This window comes from Amphiura filiformis, chromosome 4 (genome assembly GCF_039555335.1).
Source record: "Amphiura filiformis chromosome 4, Afil_fr2py, whole genome shotgun sequence".
Classification (NCBI taxonomy): domain Eukaryota; kingdom Metazoa; phylum Echinodermata; class Ophiuroidea; order Amphilepidida; family Amphiuridae; genus Amphiura; species Amphiura filiformis.
Window position 1 is genome coordinate 31,137,048 of NC_092631.1, and position 25,260 is coordinate 31,162,307.

The window sequence follows — 25,260 nt, forward strand, 5'->3', positions numbered from 1 at the left end:
TTAACAAATTGACACCAAATATGACTAAAAACAATATTGTTGTACTGAAAATATGACCATTTAAAAAATATATTTGACCGACCAAAGTTACCACGCTGACCGAAGTTACCCCATTTTACGGTACTGATTAAATAACCTCTTTTTAATTACTTTCAAGAGTTATTTGAAATCCACTTAGTCCCACAGTCAAATATCATCATAAATTAAGAATTCCAAAATTGATTTTTTTTTTTTACTTTCAAGAATTTGAAGTCCACTTAGTCCCACAGTCAAATACATCATGACATGAATTCCAAAATTTGAGGGTTTTTTTTTAAGAATTCCAAAATTTGAAAAAATACTGTGAAAAGGTGGGTGGCGAGGCAGACCTATTCAGGGATTTGCTCATTTGAAGATTAACACTTAAAGGCCAGGATTCCTTGCACTGATCCTAGCATCCTCTTTTCCAAGCAAGCAGTCCTGTGAATTGTTTCTAGCTCTACACAGTCTTTAATACTACACGGTTGAGTGCATACTAGTATCGTAAGAGCTGTGGAGTTTCTAGCTGGAAAACCGGGCCTCTGTGATTGGTTTTTGTCAAAACCTCAAGTGTTCCCTTCACCCATGCAATCAGAATTTCTTTATATCGAACGAAAGCTAATAAAAAAAAAAAAAAACCCCTTTTTATCATTAGGTCAACAGATAACATAATTGGTAATCTGTTGAAAACGACCTATCACAGCACAGTTTTTGCCCACAACTGAGGTTTTAAAAGTCAAAACCTCGCCTGTTCCTTACAATACAAATTTATGTCATTAAATGAAAAGGCACACTTATATTGTCCATATACTAGTGTCAGAATGAAAAAAAGGCAAATTCTCTTTGCAAATCTTTGCAAAAAGTTACTATTTTCGCCTGTATCATACGGTTGTAAATTATGACTTTGCTAAAGAGCGCTTAGGCCTACAAATAGATATGAATTGAATTTCTATTATAGTTGTAAATGGCTTTAAATGTCTTAGTTAAGAAGAAGCAAAATCAGTGAGAGAGGACTGCGTTGCTGTTCAACTTGATATATGCCTAGGGCTATTTAAGGACCGTTCACAAACACTTATAAAAAAGGGGGCCTGATGCAAAAAAAATTCATCGCGAAAATGTTTCGCCCCCCCCTGAGATCGTGTACCGATATTTAGTGGCAAATAATCTTAATTGCCCACCTGCTACTTGGAAGCCCTATGACCCTGTGTAATTCAATTTCAACGAGCGGATGTGACGCGATTTAGGGTTAAGCTTAAAATAATTGACGTAAAATTGCTTATTTTGAAGAAATCTAATATAATGCCCGTGATGGAATCAAAGCGAAAAATAGAGGAAGGAGCTTTAGTTCCTATTAAACGACCTAGAAATGAACTAGTTGCTGCTGAGACCGAGATTAAATCATTGATCGAAAGCGTAAGTAGCGCAGTGCAGTGGACGTGAGGCATGAAAGGGTGCCGAATTCGAAACCGCGACCATCGTGTATACATGAACTAGCTCGAGATACTCTAGCTAAAATACAGGTTTACATTTACTATCTTACATTATCTTGCTGTATTTCAGCTAGAGCTCCAAACGACAAGCTTCCGGGTTTTTTTGGAGAACAAAACTGTTACGTAAGATGAAGAAGAAACCCGCCTCGGAGCCCGCCCTACTCATTATTTCATTGTACTTATTGCAATTTGCCTCCACACATTTCGTAATCAACACAAAGCTTTTGTGAGGATTAGTGAGTGGATAAGAAATTGACAGTGCCAGAATCGAAGGACACGCCGATTGTTATGAAAATGAATAATATGTCATAATTTTTAAAAATTGGGTATCTGATAAACAATGAATACTTAAAACAACAGTGTGATATGTTTAGATAAATTTGCAGGTCAAATACACTTTTCAAAGTATGACATAATTACAGATAGCTTGTTATTGTCAGTCATAACTGGACACCAAATATTTTGGTGTCCAGTTATGCGCGACACCACTGGGCACCTTAAATTCTCTCATGTGCACAAAATTGATGTTTAAGTCATCCACTTATCTATTATGCCACACTTGTGCATTCCCTCAATTTCTGGGGGCCCTCGAGACATTTCGGTAGTTTGTTATTTCACTCAAATTAAGCAAAATAGTTGAAGAGTAGCTACCACACACGCACACGAGTGTCTTCACAAAATGGCGAAACTCACTGACAATTTTCACAGGGCTCGAAGCGCTAAGCGCACTTCCGTGCAGTAAGATACAAATGTCGCTTGTATTCAGTCAGTGAACATATTATAAATTATGTGACCCGTTCTGACAGAATCAGGAACAAGTGGCATTTTGACATTTCATGATTTGAATAAAAATGTAAGCACTAGAAAATAAGCGAGAAAATAAGCTTTAAAATTATATCAAAATTATAAACATAACATAAATACTTTTCAAGATATGGATAATTTTGTAAATGTAATGGAGAGGCTTCCCAAATAAGTCACAAGATCAGGGAAAGACATGATCCGGTTTGCTGGCCACTGTTCCAGAAGTGAGGAGCCCGCATCAAAATGGTTCATGATACCCACGCATGGGAGGCGGAAACCTGGAAGCAAGCAAATCGAAGCAAATGATACCTTCATATTTTTGCCAAATTGCTATAATGAGTAATTGGCCAATTTAGGCCTATAGTTTCATGCCGTACACAGGATTGAATAGGGATTATCGCGGGGAATATCGTCATCTGAGTTCAATTCAACTGTTAATTACCGTAAAATGGGGTAACTTTGGGCACTTTTCAGAGTTTTTAAACCACTGCTTCCAAATAAAACCAAATATATTTCTAATTAACTCTTTTTTGTGACATTAGGGTTCCCTTCTACACCTTGAAGTTGAAAAAGATTTTTAATAATTTTGAAAGGGTACCCTAGGGGTTAAAAATAGCCTGACCAAAGTTACCCCGCCTATGGGGCAACTTTGGTCACAGTATTGCATTCCATGAAGAAAAAAAAAATCAAAAAATTGATCTTCGCTGTATATGGGCAAGTTGTTGTTTTTTATGACATTTGACCCCTTGCAAAATTAATCAAGCACACATCCTTGCTCACAAATATCGATTTTAATTTTTTCTTAAAAAAATGTAAAAAAATGCTCATTTTTGGTCAAAAATCTTGTTTTTTTTCGTAAATTTCAAGGAAATTGGACATGAGTGACTATTACTTCTTCGAAACATATTTCTTAACAAATTGACACCAAATATGACTAAAAACAATATTGTTGTATGGAAATATGACCATTTAAAAAAATATATTTGACCGACCAAAGTTACCCCGCTGACCGAAGTTACCCCATTTTACGGTACTGATTAAATAACCTCTTTTTAATTACTTTCAAGAGTTATTTGAAATCCACTTAGTCCCACAGTCAAATATCATCATAAATTAAGAATTCCAAAATTGATTTTTTTTTTTACTTTCAAGAATTTGAAGTCCACTTAGTCCCACAGTCAAATACATCATGACATGAATTCCAAAATTTGAGGGTTTTTTTTAAAGAATTCCAAAATTTGAAAAAAATACTGTGAAAAGGTGGGTGGCGAGGCAGACCTATTCAGGGATTTGCTCATTTGAAGATTAACACTTAAAGGCCAGGATTCCTTGCACTGATCCTAGCATCCTCTTTTCCAAGCAAGCAGTCCTGTGAATTGTTTCTAGCTCTACACAGTCTTTAATACTACACGGTTGAGTGCATACTAGTATCGTAAGAGCTGTGGAGTTTCTAGCTGGAAAACCGGGCCTCTGTGATTGGTTTTTGTCAAAACCTCAAGTGTTCCCTTCACCCATGCAATCAGAATTTTTTTTATATCGAATGAATGACACTTCCCCCTAAAAACACTTTCTGTCATTAGGTCAACAGATAACGCAATTGGTAATCTGTTGAAAACGACCTATCACAGCACAGTTTTTGCCCACAACTGAGGTTTTAAAAGTCAAAACCTCGCCTGTTCCTTACAATACAAATTTATGTCATTAAATGAAAAGGCACACTTATATTGTCCATATACTAGTGTCAGAATGAAAAAAAGGCAAATTCTCTTTGCAAATCTTTGCAAAAAGTTACTATTTTCGCCTGTATCATACGGTTGTAAATTATGACTTTGCTAAAGAGCGCTTAGGCCTACAAATAGATATGAATTGAATTTCTATTATAGTTGTAAATGGCTTTAAATGTCTTAGTTAAGAAGAAGCAAAATCAGTGAGAGAGGACTCGTTGCTGTTCAACTTGATATATGCCTAGGGCTATTTAAGGGACCGTTCACAAACACTTGTAAGGGGGGCCTGATGCAAAAAAAATTCATCGCGAAAATGTTTCGCCCCCCCCCCTGAGATGCGTGTACCGATATTTAGTGGCAAATAATCTTAATTGCCCACCTGCTACTTGGAAGCCCTATGACCCCTGTGTAATTCAATTTCAACGAACGGATGTGACGCGATTTAGGGGTTAAGCTTAAAATAATTGACGTAAAATTGCTTATTTTGAAGAAATCTAATATAATGCCCGTGATGGAATCAAAGCGAAAAATAGAGGAAGGAGCTTTAGTTCCTATTAAACGACCTAGAAATGAACTAGTTGCTGCTGAGACCGAGATTAAATCATTGATCGAAAGCGTAAGTAGCGCCAGTGCAGTGGACGTGAGGCATGAAAGGGTGCGAATTCGTCACGATTTAGTATTGTGCATACATGAACTAGCTCGAGATACTCTAGCTAAAATACAGGTTTACATTTACTATCTTACATTATCTTGCTGTATTTCAGCTAGAGCTCCAAACGACAAGCTTCCGGGTTTTTTTGGAGAACAAAACTGTTACGTAAGATGAAGAAGAAACCCGCCTCGGAGCCCGCCCAACTCTTTATTACGTTGTACTTATTGCAATTTGCCTCCACACATTACGTAATCAACACAAAGCTTTTGTGAGGATTAGTGAGTGGATAAGAAATTGACAGTGGAGGATACGAAGGACACGCCGATTGTTAGTTGTCAATCATGAATTGCTGCAACGTATTAATATTTTACTGCATGGCATTCCGCAAACACCAAGACAAATTATGCCGTATTTTTCTTTTTTTTTTCTCATATGAAGTAAGCTGAATGCGATCTGTACTTTTGTAACATTCCGATCGCTTTTGATCACCTATTATCGGCGAATATGCTTGAAAACACGTGAGTTCATGTTGTGTAAACATAATTAGCATAGACACAAATGAAATTACGATGCAATACAATGCAATTTGAATGCGCAGCAGATCTATAGAAATAACGTTGCCCGGTTTTATGCAGAATTAGACCCTGTCTGACATGAACCTTCTGAACCTTCTGAATGTTTAGTCAGCAGGGCGGTTTTCCGCAAGTCGCTAACTTGTGTGGGTTGCGCGCATTTAAATTGCAGGTGTGCCATCGTTTTGTTGTAAGTCTGCGTCAGTGTCATCATTCTGCTTGCAGTCTATTGTGTCTTTTTGCTTGAAGTCTACAGTGTCTTTGTGTTTGAAGTCTACAGTGTCTTTCTGCTTGAAGTCCACAGTGTCTTTCTGTTTGAAGTCAGTGTCTTTCTGCTTGAAATCTGCAGTTGCTTTCTGCTTGAAATCCACGGTGTCTTTCTGCTTGAAATCCACGGTGTCTTTCTGCTTGAGATCTACAGTGTCTTTCTGCTTGAAAACCACGGTGCCTTTCTGTTTGAAAACCACAGTGTCTTTCTGCTTGAAGTCCACGGTGTCTTTCTGCTTGAAGTCCACAGTGTCTTTCTGCTTGAAGTCCACAGTGTCTTTCTGCTTGAAATCCACAGTGTCTTTCTGCTTGAAGTCTACAGTGTCTTTCTGCTTGAAGTCTACAGTGTCTTTCTGCTTGAAGTCTACAGTGTCTTTCTGCTTGAAGTCCACAGTGTCTTTCTGCTTGAAGTCCACAGTGTCTTTCTGCTTGAAGTCTACAGTGTCCCCATTTTGCTGGAAGTTTACAGTGTCATCATTTTGCTTTAAATTTACAGTGTCATCATTCTGCTTTAAGTTTACCGTGTCTTCTCCCATGGAGTTCCATTTCTTCAATGTTCTTGGAAAAATGAATATTTAAAAACATCTTTTCTTGCAAACGGCACTTCTGCTTTCTGCTTCCTAGTCCTAGTGGCAGTTATTTGCGAAGGCTTAATATACGTCTCCTTGTTTATACCAACCAAGTTGTCTTGAATTTTGTGTAACATATTTAGTCGAGCACTTTCCCTCCGCTGCTCGAGTGTTTCCCAACCAAGCTCCGCTATCATCTTGGTGACGCTTGCTTCCCTCTTGTAGTTCCTCATGCAGAAGCGAGCTGCTTTTCTCTGAACCCCTTCTATTTTCTTGATTTGTCCCGCTTTGTAGGGATCCCATGCACAGCTTGCATATATATTCAAGTTTGGGTCGAACTAAGGTGATATAAGCAGTTGTCTTTACCTCCTTTGGGCAGAACCACAGATTTCTTCTAATCATGCCCATAGTACGATTTGCCTTTTTCACTGTGTTGTCTACTTGTTCAGCCCAATTTAGCTTGTCATCAAGCTGTACTCCTAAGTATGGATGAGAGTTAGGAACCTGGAGTTTTTGGCCACAGAAGATGTAGTCTCTGTGTGGAGGTTGCTTTTATGCGATATCTCCATAATGGAACACTTGGTGGGATTGAAACTCATCTTCCATGTTGACTGCCATTTCTCAAGCTGTTTAAGGTCATCTTGCAAGGAATCCATGTCTTCCTCTGAGGAGATATTTGAGTACACCAAACAGTCGTCAGCGAAGAGACTGACATTATTTTGAATATTATCTGGGAGATCATTTATGAACAGAAGAAAGAGCAGCGGGCCCAAAACTGTCCCCTGCGGTACCCCTGACAGGACTGGTTTCGAGTTGACAAATTTCCCTCGCATGCTACTCTCTGGGTGCGTATGGTAAGAAAATTCTTCATCCAGTCCAGCAAATTTCCTCTTATGCCATAATGATTTAGTTTGCCCAGTAGGCTCATTCTTGTATTATGGGGTCCAATGGTGTCCGGTTATGACCGACACATAATTTGCCCTGAATTTTGAAAACTGTAACAGGTATTTGGCCTATTTGTAATTTTTTATACAAAACAAGTGGGTTATTACTAAAAACTTTCAAAAAAGAAATTGTTAACAGCTATTTTAATTTTTATTACATGTAAGGTCTCGAAAATCATGGACACCACTTGTGACAAAAAAAAGATCATCTACATCTGGTTGCCTGTTAGTTTCATTTATATATGACCATTGCTTATTTTTTTTGGTCTTATTGAGTGAATAGGATGTATACTAAAATTGTATTATGAAAGAAATGTTAGCGACAAAACATCTGTTAACAAAGACAGCGTTTACGCAAAGTACATATTTTGGTGTCCGCGTTATGCTGTGACGTTATGACCGACATGTAAAAATGCAAAATGTGCTATATTTTTTTTGAAAATGGGGTAATTTGTAAACAACAAATACTTCAAATGATATATTATGACATGTTTAAATATATGACTGACAAATGGAAATTGCAAAATAAGTTGAATTAAAGTTAAAGCTGGATATTGTACGACAAACTGGACACCGAGTTATGACCGACACATGAAAATGAATAATATGTCATAATTTTTAAAAATTGGGTATCTGATAAACAATGAATACTTAAAACAACAGTGTGATATGTTTAGATAAATTTGCAGGTCAAATACACTTTTCAAAGTATGACATAATTACAGATAGCTTGTTATTGTCAGTCATAACTGGACACCAAATATTTTGGTGTCCAGTTATGCGCGACACCACTGGGCACCTTAAATTCTCTCATGTGCACAAAATTGATGTTTAAGTCATCCACTTATCTATTATGCCACACTTGTGCTGGCCCCACATAAAAATGGCAACTTTTAATCTAAACTGACAGAAATTGTACAAAACAGGCCCAATAATTAACTTTTGGGTCAATTTTTGACCATGTATTTTGACCAAAATGCAAATATGCTGTTTTGAAGGTTACAGCAACTTCTTATAATGTTATTTTATTTTTACATTATAAAAGCTCCTAAACCACATTTAACTTGCAACTTTTTAGCCATTTTGGCATTTATATTTTTTGTTTAGCAGGGGTTAAAACATGTTTGGTGTCCGGTTATGCGCGACATTTTAGAGTGATTTCTCCACAGTTATGTGCTGCGTACAGATTTCTGGGCAATCATCGCTGAAAATATTTTGCAGATTTTGAAAGAGTATATAATTCCACTCAATTTAAGCTAACTTTTGACATTAATATTCAATTTTGAAAATTTGACTGTATGTCACACCATTGGACCCCATAATACAAGAATGAGCCAGTAGTCGTTCATGCGGCACCTTGTCAAACGCCTTGGAGAAATCTAAGATAGCCATGTGGATAGTCTCACCTTTCTCCAAGGTTCTGGCAATGTCATCCACTGTCAATATCAGCTGAGTTTCAGTAGATTGTTTGCTTCTAAAACCATGTTGTGAATCAACAAGTATGTTGAATTTTTCCAAATGCTTCATAACATGGGAATGGATGATGTGTTCCATTATTTTACAAACAACACTGGTTAGGGAGACAGGACGGTAGTTTTCAGGAGCAGCTTTGTCCCCTTTCTTAAATACACCGCAGATATTCGCTTCTCTCCACTGCCTTGGTAATACTCCCTGGTTTACAGAAGTTTGGAATAGGTCTGTGAGAATAGGTGCTAGTTCTGCTGCAAACATCTTAAGAAACCACGGTGGTATTTCATCGGGGCCTGGCGCTTTGTTTGGTAAAAGGTCTTGCAGTTGTTTAAGCACGCCCTTTTCAAAGATGACAAGCTCGGGTACATCAGGGATGTTTTCCCGCTCAGTGTTGGAATATCTGTGTCGTCCTCCGATGTGAACACACTCGAAAATTGGTTGTTTAATGCTTCAGCTTTCCCTCTCCATCGCTGATAATTTTATTATCGACTTTCAGGTCTGAAACCCCTGTTTCATTGTTACCAAGTCTCTTTATATATGACCAGAATTGTTTAATATTTTCTATCATGGCAGTAGTGAGATTGTTTGACACAAACTCCCGTTCTAAAACTTCCAGGGCTTTCTTAAGCTCTTTCTGACTTACAACAAACTTGTTCCAGTCCTCTGTCTTCTGTGTCTCTTTAGCTTTATTGAAAGCTCGTTGTTTCTTACGCCGGAGTCTGTGGTGGGTTCTATTGAACCATGGTAAACTATTCTGTTTAGCTGCAGTCTTTTTCGGGATATGTCTTTCCATAACCACTTTGATCTTGTTTTCCAGTGCATCCCATTTATCTTGCACAGAGGCATTACCTAGGCTGAAGTACTCGTCTTTGAAGGTCAGAAATTCTTTACTGATGGACTCTGTGTCAGCTTTACTGACGGACATAATATCTGCGCCTGGGTTGTCTTTTTCCACTTAGCCCTCAGGTCGAAATCGGCGAGAACAATATCGTGGTCGCTAATCCCTGGTACCACAGTAGTCTCCTTTATCAGACTTGCATTGTTTGTAAACACCAGATCCAGAATACTTTTCTTCCTAGTTGGTTCCTTGACATGTTGCTCCAGCCCAAATTCTGTTATGGTCTCTAGCAAAAGTTCAGCTGTTTCTTTGGAAGCAGGATGGTTTTTGATGACAGTACCCTCTTTCCAATCCATGTTTGGCTGATTGAAATCCCCAGTCAAAATTATGTTGTACCCTTTAGCCTTGCTATTTATCTTCCCAAGGGATTCACCTAAGTCAATAACTGTCTCTCTATCGTCGTGTCTTGGTTTGTAACATGTTCCCAGAAGAAGTGAGCGTCGGCCCTGTAGCTCGAGTTGATTCCACATTATTTCACTGTCCACCTCGAATTCTGATTTCTGAGTCATGATCAGATCTTTTTACAGGCAATAAGTATGCCTCCATGACCACGTCCCTTTCTGTCTCTTTTGAAGACATCATAGGAGTCTGGAAATATTTCAGAAGTGTTGATGTCAGCTGTTAGCCATGTTTCCGTACTTTGGATAATGTCAGGGTTATATTGTTCAATAAGGATTTTTGTTTCACAAGTCTTGTTTGTAATACTTTGAAAATTTATTAACATGATGCGCAAAGAGTCTCTGCTGTTTTTCTTCTTCTGCGTTTTGTTTTGTTTTCTGGATCGATCAACGTCCACCGGGTCTTGGGTCTCAAAACCTTCTTGAGTTTCCTCTTCATTTCCATCTTGGTCTTCTAAAACTGAAAATTGGTTACTGGTATTACATCCAGATCCATTGAAGATTGTGTCTGAAAAGTTCATGACGTCACAAATCGGACAAACCCAAAGGCATGATTTACCAGATAACTCACTGTAGGTTTCGTTGTCAATATCACCACAAGATGCATGCACCCATTTCTTACAGCTATCACACTCCACTCCATTGTGGTAACTAGTAACTGGTGTATCACACATTCCACATGGGGCAGGCTTGCATAGTGGACACAGCCATGTATGGTTAGCTTTCAGAATTAGATTATAGTCTTTAGATGTTAACTTGGCACATTTTGCATGATACTCATTGTCGCACTCTGCACATTTTATTTTACGACGATTTGTGGCAATTGAGATCTCACAAACTGGACACGAAGCAGGCCCTGGATTTAAATTTATTAATGATTGCATACTATCATGCTATAGTTGGATTTTGTTGCGAAAAGGGGAAATAATACAGGCCCAATTACTGGTAATTACTCCCTTTGGCCAATTTCACTCCCAGCTGGACAAGCCCACCTACCCCACACACGACACACCGACATCGCCCGGTTAATAATTACACAGTATAGTACAGGTAGCCTACAACAAGCTGAGATGAATATAGGTATATTCTAGGTATGCTAGGTGAATTCAAATTTGCCATCAAACTGCATCATTTTATATATCAAATTAAAGCCCTTGAGTAAACAAAGCCAAAACTGAAAACCTTTTTTTCATAGCACTTTCCGTAGCAAAGTTACATCTTGTCAAAGATTGACTTTCATCAAACAATGTCAAAAAGATTCAGCTAGCAAAATTCCCCAAAACGGCATTTCGGGGGTGTTTCTAGATCTTCGTCTTATGATGATAGCAGCTTTTTTTAATGGAACTACTATCAAAATCCCTCTAAAATTCCATATGTGCGAGTGACTTATCACCATAAAAAATCATATATTTGGGTCAAGTGAAGTATAGAAAACATATTTATGTAGGTTTTTTTCTTAGGCCAGTTGTTTTAAATTTCTATGTAAAAATGCATTGACATTGTCGGCGAATTTGGCTGACTAGCAAATGTGTTTGCCTGGCATCCCTATATATTCGTCTCAGACAGCAAGAGACACTGAAATGAATACACGGGATCGATACACGTGGTCGTGGATGTGCTATGCACGATTGATATTCAGACGATAGATCTTTGGATACCGGGTTTGAAAATGATGAATATCTCCCGTAAATGATTTCGTATACAAAAAGGCCATGTGTTTTGAACTCGCCACCCAAAAAGAGTGGCGGCGTTGCATTTTTCCAGATCCTTCCACCAAAAATGTTTATAACTTGACAACCACATGTACTACAGACATAAGTGTGGTGTCAATTTAAAGCTGAAACTCCATACTACATGCTGTGTGAAATTCATTAATGTCTGTTTTAGGGTGTTGGAGATATGTCCATTTGTTTTTGGAATATTCAGGGTGGCGGTGGCTGAGGAAGCGGGCTGTACAAACCCTATGGAAGGCACAGCATCATGAGCATTGCAGTTATACATGTATTTTTAAATTGCTCCCATTTGCAAATTATAAGGTCCCTCTCCATGTAACTTGGACCCAAGTGTCCATAAGTAAAGAGGTATTAGATGCTATGTTTTAGGTCAAAGGTCACAGGTCAAAGGTCATTTAAGGTCATTTTCCCAAATAGTAAGAAAATAGGTATATATGCCCTACCCCTATACAAGTATACATTTTCTGAAGGGAAATTTCATGGGGAGTTCAAATATGATGAGCAATTAAAGATAGGGGCAGAGGTTAAAAAAATATGTCTTGAAAGATAAAAAATGAAAAAGTAAAATTTTAGCTAACAATTTCAGTCTGGACAACTTAATAATACCCCCTACAATTTTGTAAATTTGGATTGCTCATGCAATTTCCTTTCAGGAAATGTATAGTTTGTATGGGGTGGAGTGCATATTTAAAATGTTATGTCAATTTCAACCTCGGAAGGCGTAAATAAGCTCAAAAAGGCTGCGCAACGCAAAATGGGGCGAGTTCAAGACACATGACCATAAAGAAACCAGATGTGGTTCCTTGCACTTGTCTTGAATATATATTTTTAACAGATATGATAGTCGTTAGTTTGCGCTTTGAGATACTAGCTTGCGTCTTGAGTCAAAAACTGACAATAATTTTGATTTATATGTGCCGAATTATATAGCGCAGTCATGGCAGTGTATAATAGGCCAATCGTGAAGGTAGTCTATATGACCTATGGTGTACCATGGCCCATGCTCGACTAACACACAGCGAGGACAGTAACCGGGCTAATCGGGGCTATTGTCAGTAGCCTTAGTCAGATGTCCTTCGGCCCATGATGCGACACAAAACTATTAAACAGGTCGATATAAAATGGCTATGCATGGCGGTGGATTCAACCTACATTGTACCATGGCGATTTCTGCCATGAAGATATTGGGGCGATGACACTGTGCCCCATGACCCTAGCCCGAAACATCATGGCCCTGTTCCTTCCTCACTAAGGGCCATGAATGCCCTTTATGCTGGTTTCATACTAGGCTTGTCATTGCTTGGTTGAAACGCCCTGCCGCAGCGGCAAGCGGCAGGAAAGTATGCTGGAGGCTTTATCAGAGAAAATGGCCCAATGTTGGCAATGTTCCGACAGTAATTTCGTCATAACTTCACTTAGCAATACAGTAGAAAATTGGTTTTGGTGTCAAATTGTTTCTGAGAAGTTCTCTCTTCCAATAAACAACAATTCATGTTAATTGAATTAATTTGAAATTTTTATGCCTGTCCCTAGCCCTGTTCCTTCCTCACTAGGGCCATGAATGCCCTACGTACGTACGTAAATACGTAAAAACGGGGGGACAGTGAACTCACGTCGCGGTGATGAAGTCACACTGACGGCATCTATTTAAGAATTCAAAACACGGCGATGATAACAGTCACAAGTCTGGTCTTTTACATCCTCAAATGTGGTCAAAATTTACGAACATGCACCAAATATGTTTTGTTTAAGTCTCATCTTCACGTGAGGAATGGCAGGAAGTGGTATTTATGAGAAAAAGTGGTATTTTATTTGTACCCTGGACCAGATATGCTCTGGAGTCTCGGACCTTCGTACGGAGAAGGGCAGTGGAAATAGTAGTGACGGAGGTGTGAGTACCTCGGGCTACCATGACCCCAATGATAAACCACAGACAGTTACAGTAGTGAGTATCGAGTAGTCAGTAGACAATCATGACAATCCAATCACTTCATACTTCCTTGATTAATTAAGTAGACAAAACTACAACCAAATCAGTGAAATCACAGTAATTCAACTGCTAAAAGTGACTGGATTCTAAGTCTTGCAAGTAAGTATTTGAAATATATCTCAAAAAATTGTTTTGTTGACTTTTTGCTCATTATGTTAGAGCAGGTCACAAATATTCAATCAATGTAGTCTTGAATGTTTTTATTTCATTTTCAATCAGGGTTCACAGTTTTTTGAGTTTTCGCATCCAGGATGCTTTTTTGTGAACTCAGTAAATATAATCATAGATCATCATTGTCTGATAAAGTTTTATTCAGATTTCCTTTGACAGCTTAACCATCGCGTATATGTGCGCGACGTCAAGCATGTGTATTAGACCTTGTGCAAATAATACGCGCTGGACGGCTAGCAGTACGCTTAATTTGTAAAAGGAAATCTGAATAAACCTTTAGCTCAGTCGGCTCTCATTTTGACCAACTTCACCAAAAATATTTGAAATTAGGGTGAAAATCTGGCTTTTTTTATGATTTTTTTTTAAATTAAGCATTTTGTTACCATTTTTGGTGCATTAAATTTCTCAAAGTTGGTCAAAATTTTTTTTTAAACCAGCTCCTAGATAGTTTAATCTAGTTTTTAAAAATGAATAAAAAAATTTTTGACCCAACATTTTTTTTTGTTACGTTTAATGAAAAAGAAGTGGGCAAAATCTAACCTCACAGTAGGGAGTGTTTTACACACCCAAATTTGTAAATACACACCCAGATTTTGCCCACATCGCCTAGCCCCTAGATGCTTTGTACATATAAATCTTTAAAATTTACTCACCCAGATTTTTTAATTTACACACCCAAACCTTCAAATCCTGCCTAAGACCCTGCTTTAGACAAACAATAATGAGGCCCGAATGTTTCCATAATTCCAGGGTTAAGACCAACTTGAAGGGGGTGTGTTACCCCCAGGCCTGTGGTCTTAGGGGCTGTAAAAATTATAAATGGGCCCATAAAAGCGAAGAAAAAACACCTCGGTGGCCCATAAAAAAGGGGGAATGTGTGTTCATTTTACCCCCGGGGACGTAGTAGTTCTTGGTGGCACTGAATGTATCAAACATGAATTTTAACAAACAGGAATTGAAATTTAGTACCAGTGCAGATCTAGGTAGAAAGGTGTGAATTATATGTGACATGATCAAGGTGTATGAGTCGGATGTCACTAATATTGTTTTTGAGATATTGGCAAATATAGTGTTCAAATTCTTTTATTTTATATTGTTTTCAGCCATTGATAAATTGCTCATAACTCAGTAACCAGATGTCCGATTTTGATGGGGTTTGCATCAAAATGTAGCATTCGTAAACTGCCAGAAAAAAACACTTCTAATTGAAAATTGCCAACATGTGACTCATTCCCTTGATCATGTCACATGTATGCTAATGTTAGATTTTAACATATATTCACTGTTGACTTGTTGTACCATTTTAGGGTCCACCACGTACCTCCAGCCTGCTAGCACCCATCATGTTGTTATCTGGACATGAAGGAGATGTATTTAGTGCCAAGTTTCATCCCAATGGCAGCACTCTGGCATCGGCATCATTTGACAGATCCATATGTAAGTAGTGTGTGATCAGCAGTTACATAACTTCTGCCAGGGCTGTAGTGTAAACCTGACTCTGATGCTCAGCAAATTGAATAATGCATCCTTTTGTGGTTATCACACAGGTTTCATTACCATTGAGGTATAGGACTTTTTATTTTTTCGGAAAAGAGCAGGTAGGGCAACTACGGTACTTGATTATATTTCTACATGTTCATACTACATACTCTGAAAATTTTAGAAATTTCGCACTGGTCATTTTTTTTTAAATCACATTTTTGTTGCTAAAATGGGGGAGTTATAGCGCCCTCAACGGGCACTTTCTCCATAGGGCTAGACCAGTTATAGCCAAATGGCCCTAAAATAAAACTGACTCCTTCATTTTTCCTCAAATTTTGCATATGATGTAGATTTAACATCTGGAATGTAATGCAAGTGGTGTCGTTGCTCTTCTAAATTCATTTGTAAAATGTCCGCCCCAGACCAAGGTGTTATCTATATACATGCATTTTGAGAGCAGCAAAATAAGAAAACCAGCTTTCTACATGTAGAGTCTATGATTAGCCCATGGCTCGGCGACTGTTTTTCTTTTCATCAAGTTTGAACCCTTCCTACTGAGTGCCTAGCCGCATCTGTTATACAAAAAATGTTGCCAGCATGTCAACCTTAAGAGTTGAAATTATTCTTGTTGTTGTACACAATGGTGTATGGGACGAGGTACAAGTAACAAGTTTTATGCAATTTTTACTACACATAATATATGTACTAGTTTGTTTTCTAGTAAAATGCTGCTCCCACACATGCATATTATATACGTTACGTTTGTAAGGCAATCAAACCAAATTACCGATGCTTGGTTGGTCGTTTTAATAAAATCAATTAATTGATTTAATTGTGATTGTGATAACATAATGAATCTTTACATGTTATGATATTGACCAATACTAACATTTATTATGATTACATTATTATGATTAATTATTTTAATAATCACAGTTTTATGGAACGTGTATGGAGAGTGTGATAATTATGCCGTTCTGAAAGGTCATCAGGGTGCCATTATGGAATTGAACTACACCACAGACGGAAGGTAGGTCTGCAATTATGCAAAAAAAAAAAAGATAAGCAGTTGTGGGTATTCCAACCACAGGATGAAGAATGATTCCCTAACCATAACAATTCCCTAACCCTAACCTTAATCCTAACCCTAACCCTAAATCTAACTCTAAATTCTTCATCCGGTGGTTGGAAGACATCGCTTACCGTTGTGATTAGGGGTGTGATTTTTCGGTAATTTTGTGCCCGGTACCGGCGCATTTTTCAGCGTAACCGGTAATTCCGAAATTGCAACAAAAAAAAATGCATTTTGATATCATTAATAGAGTATGACATGAATACAAAATATCAATTTTCTTATTAAAAATACAAAACATCGTGCAAATTTTTTTTTTTTTTTTTTTTAGGTCAACCATGAATGATCCTATTATTTAGGTCTAGGTCCAGGGACACTACAAAACCGAAAAAATAAATAAAATTTGGGTACCCGGCAGGGAATTTCCTGCCCGGTAATAGGATTCTCAGGCGGGACTCGAATTCCGGACTCGCTCACACCCTTAGTTGTGATACAATTAAATCTGATCAGACCAAAGTCAGAAATTGTGAGAATTGATTTATTACCATTACTGAATTGGTCAGTACCTATAAAGCATACTGATGTTGAAATCAATAAAAAAAAAAAAGCTGATTACAAAGTTGAACTTTTGTAATGTCCAGTTTCTATTTAGGGTCAGTCGATAATCGGATCGAATATCGGATCGGCCCGACATACAAGTGCATTATTGGTAAAATATCGGATTGGTAGAAATTAGTCATACTTAAGCAGATTACATGCTTACCAGTATCATGGCGAAAAGAGCAACAACAAGAATCAAAATTGCGTCTTTTAGTCTACTCTGTCCTCACAGGTTTGTGCAGTTTCAACAGGGGGTTGATTTGTCATTAGCTGAAAGAAAATCACATTGTAAACAAATGTCCCTTCCCCCCCCCACTTTTGTCATTCAGTCGGGGGAAAGTCATCCAGTCAGTGGAAATGCACTTACATGTAGTCAGGGAAATTTACACAACCTCCAGTTGGTGGGGTGACAATTCAAATGAGAGAATTTAAAAGGCAATCTGTTAGCACATCCTGTAAAGAATTGGGGTATGTGACAACTTGGTCTTGATGAATGCCAGAGAGAGTTTGTACTGAATAGGGTACACACATACATCACCCAGCCAGTCAAAACTTGATTCCTTTTTACATTCCAATTAATAATGTCACTTAAAATGAACATGTATGCATGTAATGGTATTTGCATTTTCTTTGTAGCCAACTTATCACATGTGCAACAGATAAAATGGTGTGTATGTGGGACGTAGAAACAGGCACCAGAATCAAGAAGATGCGTGGCCATTCATCCATTGTCAACTCCTGCTATCCTGCCAGGCGAGGGCCTCCTTTAGTTGTGAGTGGAGGGATGATGGCACAATAAAGGTATTGCTACATTTTAAGATGTTTCCTTCATTCACGGCGTATAATTGCGCCACTAGAAAAATCCCACGCTTTGCTCACAATTCCGCCATCTTGGATATGCGAGTGAGTGGAAAATATATGCTACATTACTTGAAATCAACATTTTCTAATGTAATGATCATTTTGCATTCCTTATTCAATTTGCCCGACAATAACTCATTTTGCTTGATCGCATCACATATATTCCTTTAAGAAATAAAGGGTAATGCATTATCCTTTACACCCAAATAATGTGTCCGAGGCAGTAAAAACGTAAATAATGGGTGAGGCACAGCCGAACCCATTATTTAAAGGGGTACTACACCCCTGGCCAATTTTGTGCTTATTTTTGCATTTTTCTCAAAAATTATAGCGCATTGGTGACAAGTAAGATATGTATATTATAGGGGCAAGGACTACAACTACTGCACTAGAAATTTTATTTCAGCACAGACAACAGTTGTGGAGTTACAGTCAAAACTGAGGGAAAACCAATATTTGATCAATAAATCATTAACTACTTGCCTTGAGTTGCTGAATTTTCAGTGCAGTTAATGTAGTCCTTGCCCCTATAATATGTATACATATCTTACTTGTCACCAATGTGTAATTTTTAGAAAAGTGCAAAAATATGCACAAAATTGGCCAGGGGTGTAGTAACCCCTTAAAAGTTTTTACTGCCGAGGACATATTATTTGCATGTAAAGGATAATGCTGCACCCTTTATTTCTATTCTATTACCAGAAAATAGTGCAATTTAAAGAGAAAATGTATTTCTATTCTATTACCAGAAAATAGTGCAATTTAAAGAGAAAATGTAATTTTTTGGCACAAATATTTTAAGTTGTTTACTTCAAGGTGGAGCGCGTGCGCGTAAGTGACAGCGCCGTATCGTGGAAATATTATGCGCGTAACCAAGCGTAATGCTGTGCGTAGAATATGTTACGCCGCTTGACCCATTATTGCAGAATAATGGGCTCTCACGTGACGTTTTTTAAATCACAGTGCACGATTTTGAATAATGGGTCGTAAAGAGTAATAGAATTATGTATATAGATCTATATAATTATGTAAGAAACCTCAAAATTGCAAAATTCAAAATCGGCAAAGTGCGAAATTTACACACATGAAAATTTGCATTTTTCAGGCATGAGAATTTTCAGGCTTTTGCCTGAATTCAGGCAGTTTTGTTGTCCAAATTTACGCATTTTTATTTATTTCAGCCTGTTTTGGGCCTGTTTAAGGTCAAATTCACACGCTTTTTCAGGCAGTTTTCAAAAAAGCCATTCTCATGCCTGTCTTTACAGTTTTATGTTCTAAGTTTTATTTTGTTTATTTTGTTTGTTTTGTGACTGACAGCTGTGGGACACAAGGAAGAGAGGTGCCATTCAATCATTCCAGAATACATACCAAGTATTAGCGGTGTCCTTCACAGATACTAGTGATCAACTCATATCAGGAGGTATTGATAATGACATTAAGGTGGGTGTAATGTGTAGTCAAATCAAAGAGATAAGACTCAAATAGTACCGACTCATCAAAGAATTGCTCTGTGTAATGCTACATGGTAAATCTGCCGCCTTGGAGACAAAAATAGTGCACCTCGGCAATTAAGCAGATATCCAATAATGATAAGTTACATTTTTGTGCACATAGCACTTACTGCTCGCATAATGCAAACAAGCACACACTTTAAATTGATCCGGGCATGGTGAAATAGAGGTGCACTATTTGGCCCTCCATGAGCGACAGGCAAACAATGCGGATTCTGTACTCCTCAGACCTAATCTCTTTGGTTCTAATAGATTATGTAGTGATTTTCAGTGAAGCATACAAGTATTGACACCTTTTGGAAGCTATGCTAAAACCACATCAGCTGAGGTTCTTCAAAGATAAATGTGTGTGTATATAATTTATGTAAACACCATAAAGCCAAAGGGTTACCTACTGTGTGACTTAGTATTCAAGAGGTTCTGTGTATGCAGTATCCTTGCTATTATATAGTTTCAATATTATTTTCCCAGAATCGATCATAAGCATAGTTGTGGTAGTCATGGAATCAATGGAAAATGTAATGCTCTTGAAATTGTACAACTCTGCTTCATGAAGAAATAAATATGAATATCAGCATTTATATTGCACCTTAGACCCTTAATTACTGTTGCTACATTTAACTCTCTGACACAACATGTACATTTGAAAGCACCAAGTGCATCTTACAAGCGTCTGATGTTGTATACTACATGTACGCACAACTTGAAAAATATTGAACAAATCGCAATCACACCATACAATATTGTTACTAAGCAGATGGTCGCTAAGGTCGGAGCATCTGCAAGTATGCAGTCACTACAGTCGCACAGAAAGCCACATACACATTTGTCCAAGAATTATAAATAACAACAATATTAAAATACATTTATATAATATCACACCATTTACCTGGCAACAATAACAGAGCCAGTATGACTATCCCCAACAACTCCCCCCATTTTAAGAAGTGTGATCAGCCCTCAAATTAACCCCCGGCACCCATGGCATTTTGCCGTGGGTGCCCATCCCCACTGCCGTAAATGCCCTCAAAATATCCTTGTCCTTTACCCAAGGCAGTCACTTGCCGTGACCTCTAATGGAGTTGCCGTCGGTGCCCCAGCCCTGCCCCTTCATTATAAAATCTTCTAGCTATGTTGACTGTGTTTTCTTCACTTTTGAGAAATTGCCTTGGTGCCCTTCTCAAATTTTCAACAGTTGCCATGATGCCCTCTTGAAATATTACAAACTGCCACGCTGCCTTGCCTTTTCAGTGAAAATCCAAGGCAATTATCAACTTGCCCTAAAAAAAGTTGCCGTGCCCCTTCAGATCCTTAATTCGAGGGCTGAGTGAGATGAAGCATTTAGGACATAATATGTTGGCCCTGACTGGTTCAAACCCGTAACTTTGTGTTCATGAGTCAAATGCCCTTGCCACCATGCTCTACCAATAATGTAGTCATACTTTCTATTTTGTTTTCTTAAATTCTCTAGGTTTGGGATCTTAGAAAGAATGGTCTTCTGTACAAAATGGCAGGTCACTCAGATTCCATCACAGGGTTGAAGCTGAGTCCTGATGGCTCCTATGTTGTCTCTAATTGCATGGATAACACAGGTGAGTGAGAAGGGAAATGTGTGATAAAAAAAAGAACTACAGTCCAATCTCCCTTGGCTGGACCTCTTTCCTACAAATCACTGTTTTACCTAGATGTGTGAATTTCACAGGAAACATGTTTTTAATGCTTTGACCTTAAATTTATGCTCTGGAGCATTCAGAATGACATCTATGTTGCATATATATCGTCACCCTGCTAAGACAATTGCCTAAGTCATTTTTTGCAATTTTGAGAAGGAGTACAAAATATGTTTCAAGCATGCATCAGTTTATGTAATCACCATAATAATTTCAGATTATTCCTTTTAATTTGTCTCATTATCATTTGTTCTCGTGCAAAGATTGGTGAATAAATATGTTTAAACGCATTTTTCATTTTTCCATAATAATTGTAAATCACACTTGACGAGCAATTAAAAAATATCATCACTTACGCTGATAAGAGATCATCTTTTAAATGCAAACAGTCTTATCTTGACTGAAGTGTAGCTCCTATAACCAATGCATGTCATTTATCATTCCTATCATTACAGTTAGAATATGGGACGTGAGGCCGTTTGCACCTGCAGAAAGATGTGTCAAGTTATTCCAAGGGGCTCAACATAATTTTGAAAAGGTAAGTTGGTTTTTGTAATCAGAGGAGGGGAAGGACATGAAGTAAATATAGTCTGCATGGGATCATATTATCCACAATTATCATGGAATTTGTCAAATAGAGTGTCAATTTAAAGCTCTTATAATAGAACACTTGTTAGTTGCTTAAAAAACCTTTAAAAAGTTAGAAAATGGCATATATCACATTTCAAATGTACATCTGAAAAGGTTAGTTGTTTTTGTGTGAAAAAATTGCCCACATTTGACTAATTGTGATAGATCTAAACCTAGTTTGTTCTAAGGTTTCATTTTAGAGCCGGCACTATATTGTCTAGAGTAGCACAAGACAGTTATAAAATGTCAGTTTCTTGAAGAGGGCTTCATTCTGTAGAGGGTGAATCAGCCTAGATGAAGCTAGCCAGGATCTTCATAATGCCTGATGTGACTGCTTGAATATGCTGATATGGAGTGAGCAAAATTCCAGTTACAACCACACGGAATAAAGAAATTCTATCGTGGTAACTGGATAGTTGTCCAAGATCCTGCTTTCTACGCTGACCATGCACCGTTACTGACAGTGGCGTAACTAGGGTTGGTAGCGAACAAAATTACGCCCTACCCCCCCCAAGAATAGCTAGCAGTAGCTAGTGGTGTAGCTAGGGGTTGTAGCGCTCAGGGCTAAGGATACATAATGCCCCCCCAATTCTTGAAACAATTATGCGTGCTCCCTTTTGGACAAATAAGGCCTACCACTAATTAATTTTGGTTACTAGAAGTTGAATAACGGTCTTAAAATGTTCTTTCAATTGATTTTGACTTTCATCGCTTGGAGGGGTTCAGAATCAATGCTGAATTGGTCAATTTGGTGCCCGGGGCATGTTGCCCCTGCCCCCCCCCTCTAGTTACATCACTGGTTACTGGGATAGTGTCCCAGGATAAAGTGTGCCTGGACCACAGAAATAGAGGGGAACTAAATTCTGTATACTGCCCTCTATATTGCTGCTGGGTATAATTAGGGGTATTGGGTCTTTGCCGACAGCACATTGAAACAAACAAAAAACAATTATGTGTGAAGTCTTATGACACAACCAGTACATCCCACCATGAAATGTTTCAAATTGTGTTTATGGTCTGTGAGTGTCACACACAAACACAGACTAGTTGGGGATGTACTGTGAGCAAAGCGCAAATACCCCCAGTTATTTCCCCCATGCCTGATTAAAGATAGCAATGAGACTGATACCGTGGCCTGGACACAGCTTTAGCTCAAAGTACCTATTTGTGATTTGGTATGTTGGAAGGTTATACATAAATAAATTGTTTACTAAGGATTATTCTAAGCAAAATATGTAATATTTCTTGACAGAATTTATTACGATGTGCATGGTCACCGGATGGTAGTAAGATAGCTGCAGGCTCAGCTGACAGATTTGTATACGTATGGGATACAACAAGTAGACGGATATTATATAAGTTACCCGGACACACAGGTTCTATCAATGATGTAGATTTCCATCCGTTTGAACCAATCTGTAAGTATATTGGGTGTGCCTTGTACTCCTGTCTAATTATGGGAAAAACTGGGTTAAGGTGGTACTACACCCGGGCCAATTTTGTGCCTATTTTTGCATTTTTCTCAAAAGTTATAGTGCATTGGTGACTGACAAGTAAGATATGTATATTATAGGGGCAAGGATTACAACTACTGCACTGAAAATGTTATTTCAGCACAGACAACAGTTGTGTAGTTACAGTCAAAAATGAGGGAAAACCAATATTTGATCAATAAATCAATAACTACTTGTCTTGAATCAATGGAATTCCAGTGTAGTAACTGGATTCCTTGCCCCGATAAATATACATAACTTTTGTTACCAGTGTTTTATTAGTTTTTTGAGAAAAATGCAAAAATAGTCACAAATTTATCAAGGGGTGTAGTACCAATTTAAGCTCACCACTAATTGCAATAATTCATTACACATGCATCCATCTTCCAAAAGATTTGACAAAAACATATCAAAAGTCCTGGAAAATCCAAGTAGTGAAACAGTGCCTAATTTGCATCAATCCAAAGTGGTTGCTTGTGCAAGGGTGAAATTTGGTTAAATTTGGTTAAATCTTGCTATATTATATTCCAGCTCCAGTGACACATCATTAATTTTTCTGGACCTTTGAATGCATTGTCATTGAAATAAGTATTAGTATTTGAAAAATCAATACAACAGGGCCGTTGAGCTAGTTTTCATGCACTCCCGTGAACATTGTCCTAATCCTACCTAGAACAATATGCATGAGGTGTCACTGGAGTTGGAACAGATCATAATTGCTAAATGGGCTGAAACATTAATATTTGTGTCTACTACCTGACTCACATAAATGTGCACCAGTCACATATTTATACAATGCCCAATTATACAATGATCAGCTCATAATAGGCGAGAGTTATTCGTTTTTTTGAGTTGCGCGAGTCAATAAAGTCCTAACTTCGCCCTTGTAAATTCACAAAAGCGTGTGTCAATCATGCGATATGCAGAGCACAGTTCACGTAGGTGCTGCGCCCAACTGTGTACACGATTCTATATCAATCCACGATGTTGTGAGTCCTGCCTATTACAAGCTGATCAGAGTATAGCGTAAATGCTGCCCCCAACTGCGTGTGTGCCTTTTTATATCAATACACAATGTTATGAGTCTTGTGTGTGTTTTTCCGCCAATTATAAGCGGAACAAACTATAGACAGGTGGTTTTACAAATGGATACCCCCAAAACGTAATACATTTGTACCCAATGTGTGAGGTTGTCGGTAGCAAATCCTTATCACATATTAAACATATTGTAGGTGATTGTTTATGTAGAGTTAGTTTACGAATTATCATGTCTGGTACAAGATGCATACCTGTTTCTTATTATCCCATTCATAGAATCTCACATTGTTTTCCTTTTTACCTTTGTTTTCAGTATTATCAGCATCAAGTGATAAGCAGATCTACTTGGGAGAAATCATGTGAGCAGCTAACCGGTAACTCTAAGTGATAAAAGACACTATTTATTGTTGTAAGATCTGTATGAGAGGAAAACTTGAGGAAAGTGACAGAGACTTGTCATTTTCCAGGCACCACCAAGTGTCAAACCAATTGAAATATGTCAATTGCAGTACATCCATTCACCTGCTTCAAATGGAATGTAGTCCAGGAGCAACAGGTGTAGTCCAGGAGCAAAAGGTGTAACGCATATACATGTATATTTAGAAAATTACATGTATATTTATATGTGTGTTGTATGATGTCATTATAGCAGCATGCATACCCGGGGGTACTCATACTACTCAAGTTTGATTTTGGTAGGGGTGTGCCGCTGAGAATTTGAAAGTGGACCCCAAAATATACCAAATTTTCAAGAAATTTGGACCCATTGATATACCAAAATTCAAAATGTTCGGCCAAATTTAAACCATATTGTCTTATATAGAATTGCAGATTGTCTTAGTTTTACAAACTTTCCCAAATTGGTTTGGACAATTTCGAAATTTTGGCTAGATTGAGGCGAAATTGGGCTATTTTTCGAGAAAATTTTAAAAAAATTTAAAAAGGACCCATTCGTATACCAAAATTGGCTTAGAAAAAGGGGTCATTGATATACTAAAAGGCCGAAAATGCTACCCATATTTGTGTCCCGTCCCGTATGGTCATTTGTTCTAAGTACCCCCCTGGGATGCATACCATCAGGATGTATGGAGATTTGCAGTGCAGGCATGTCATGATTTGACAAGATGTGCATAAATGGGCTATTCCAGTTAAAATCCTTACACCTCCTGTGGAAAACATAACCTTAATCTCGCACACATGGAA

The 25,260-nt window shown here is 37.9% G+C and overlaps 1 protein-coding gene across 1 annotated transcript; it reads left to right on the forward strand.

Moving 5' to 3' along the window:
• The first annotated feature begins 4,465 nt into the window (after window positions 1-4,465).
• On the forward strand, window positions 4,466-25,260 carry LOC140150804 (U5 small nuclear ribonucleoprotein 40 kDa protein-like). The gene is given in 10 exon segments (XM_072172935.1): window positions 4,466-4,652; window positions 15,008-15,137; window positions 16,119-16,212; window positions 17,491-17,633; window positions 17,636-17,655; window positions 19,033-19,155; window positions 20,698-20,818; window positions 21,352-21,434; window positions 22,779-22,944; window positions 24,371-25,260. Coding segments are annotated over 10 exon segments (1,044 nt in total). The 5' UTR covers window positions 4,466-4,538; the 3' UTR covers window positions 24,421-25,260.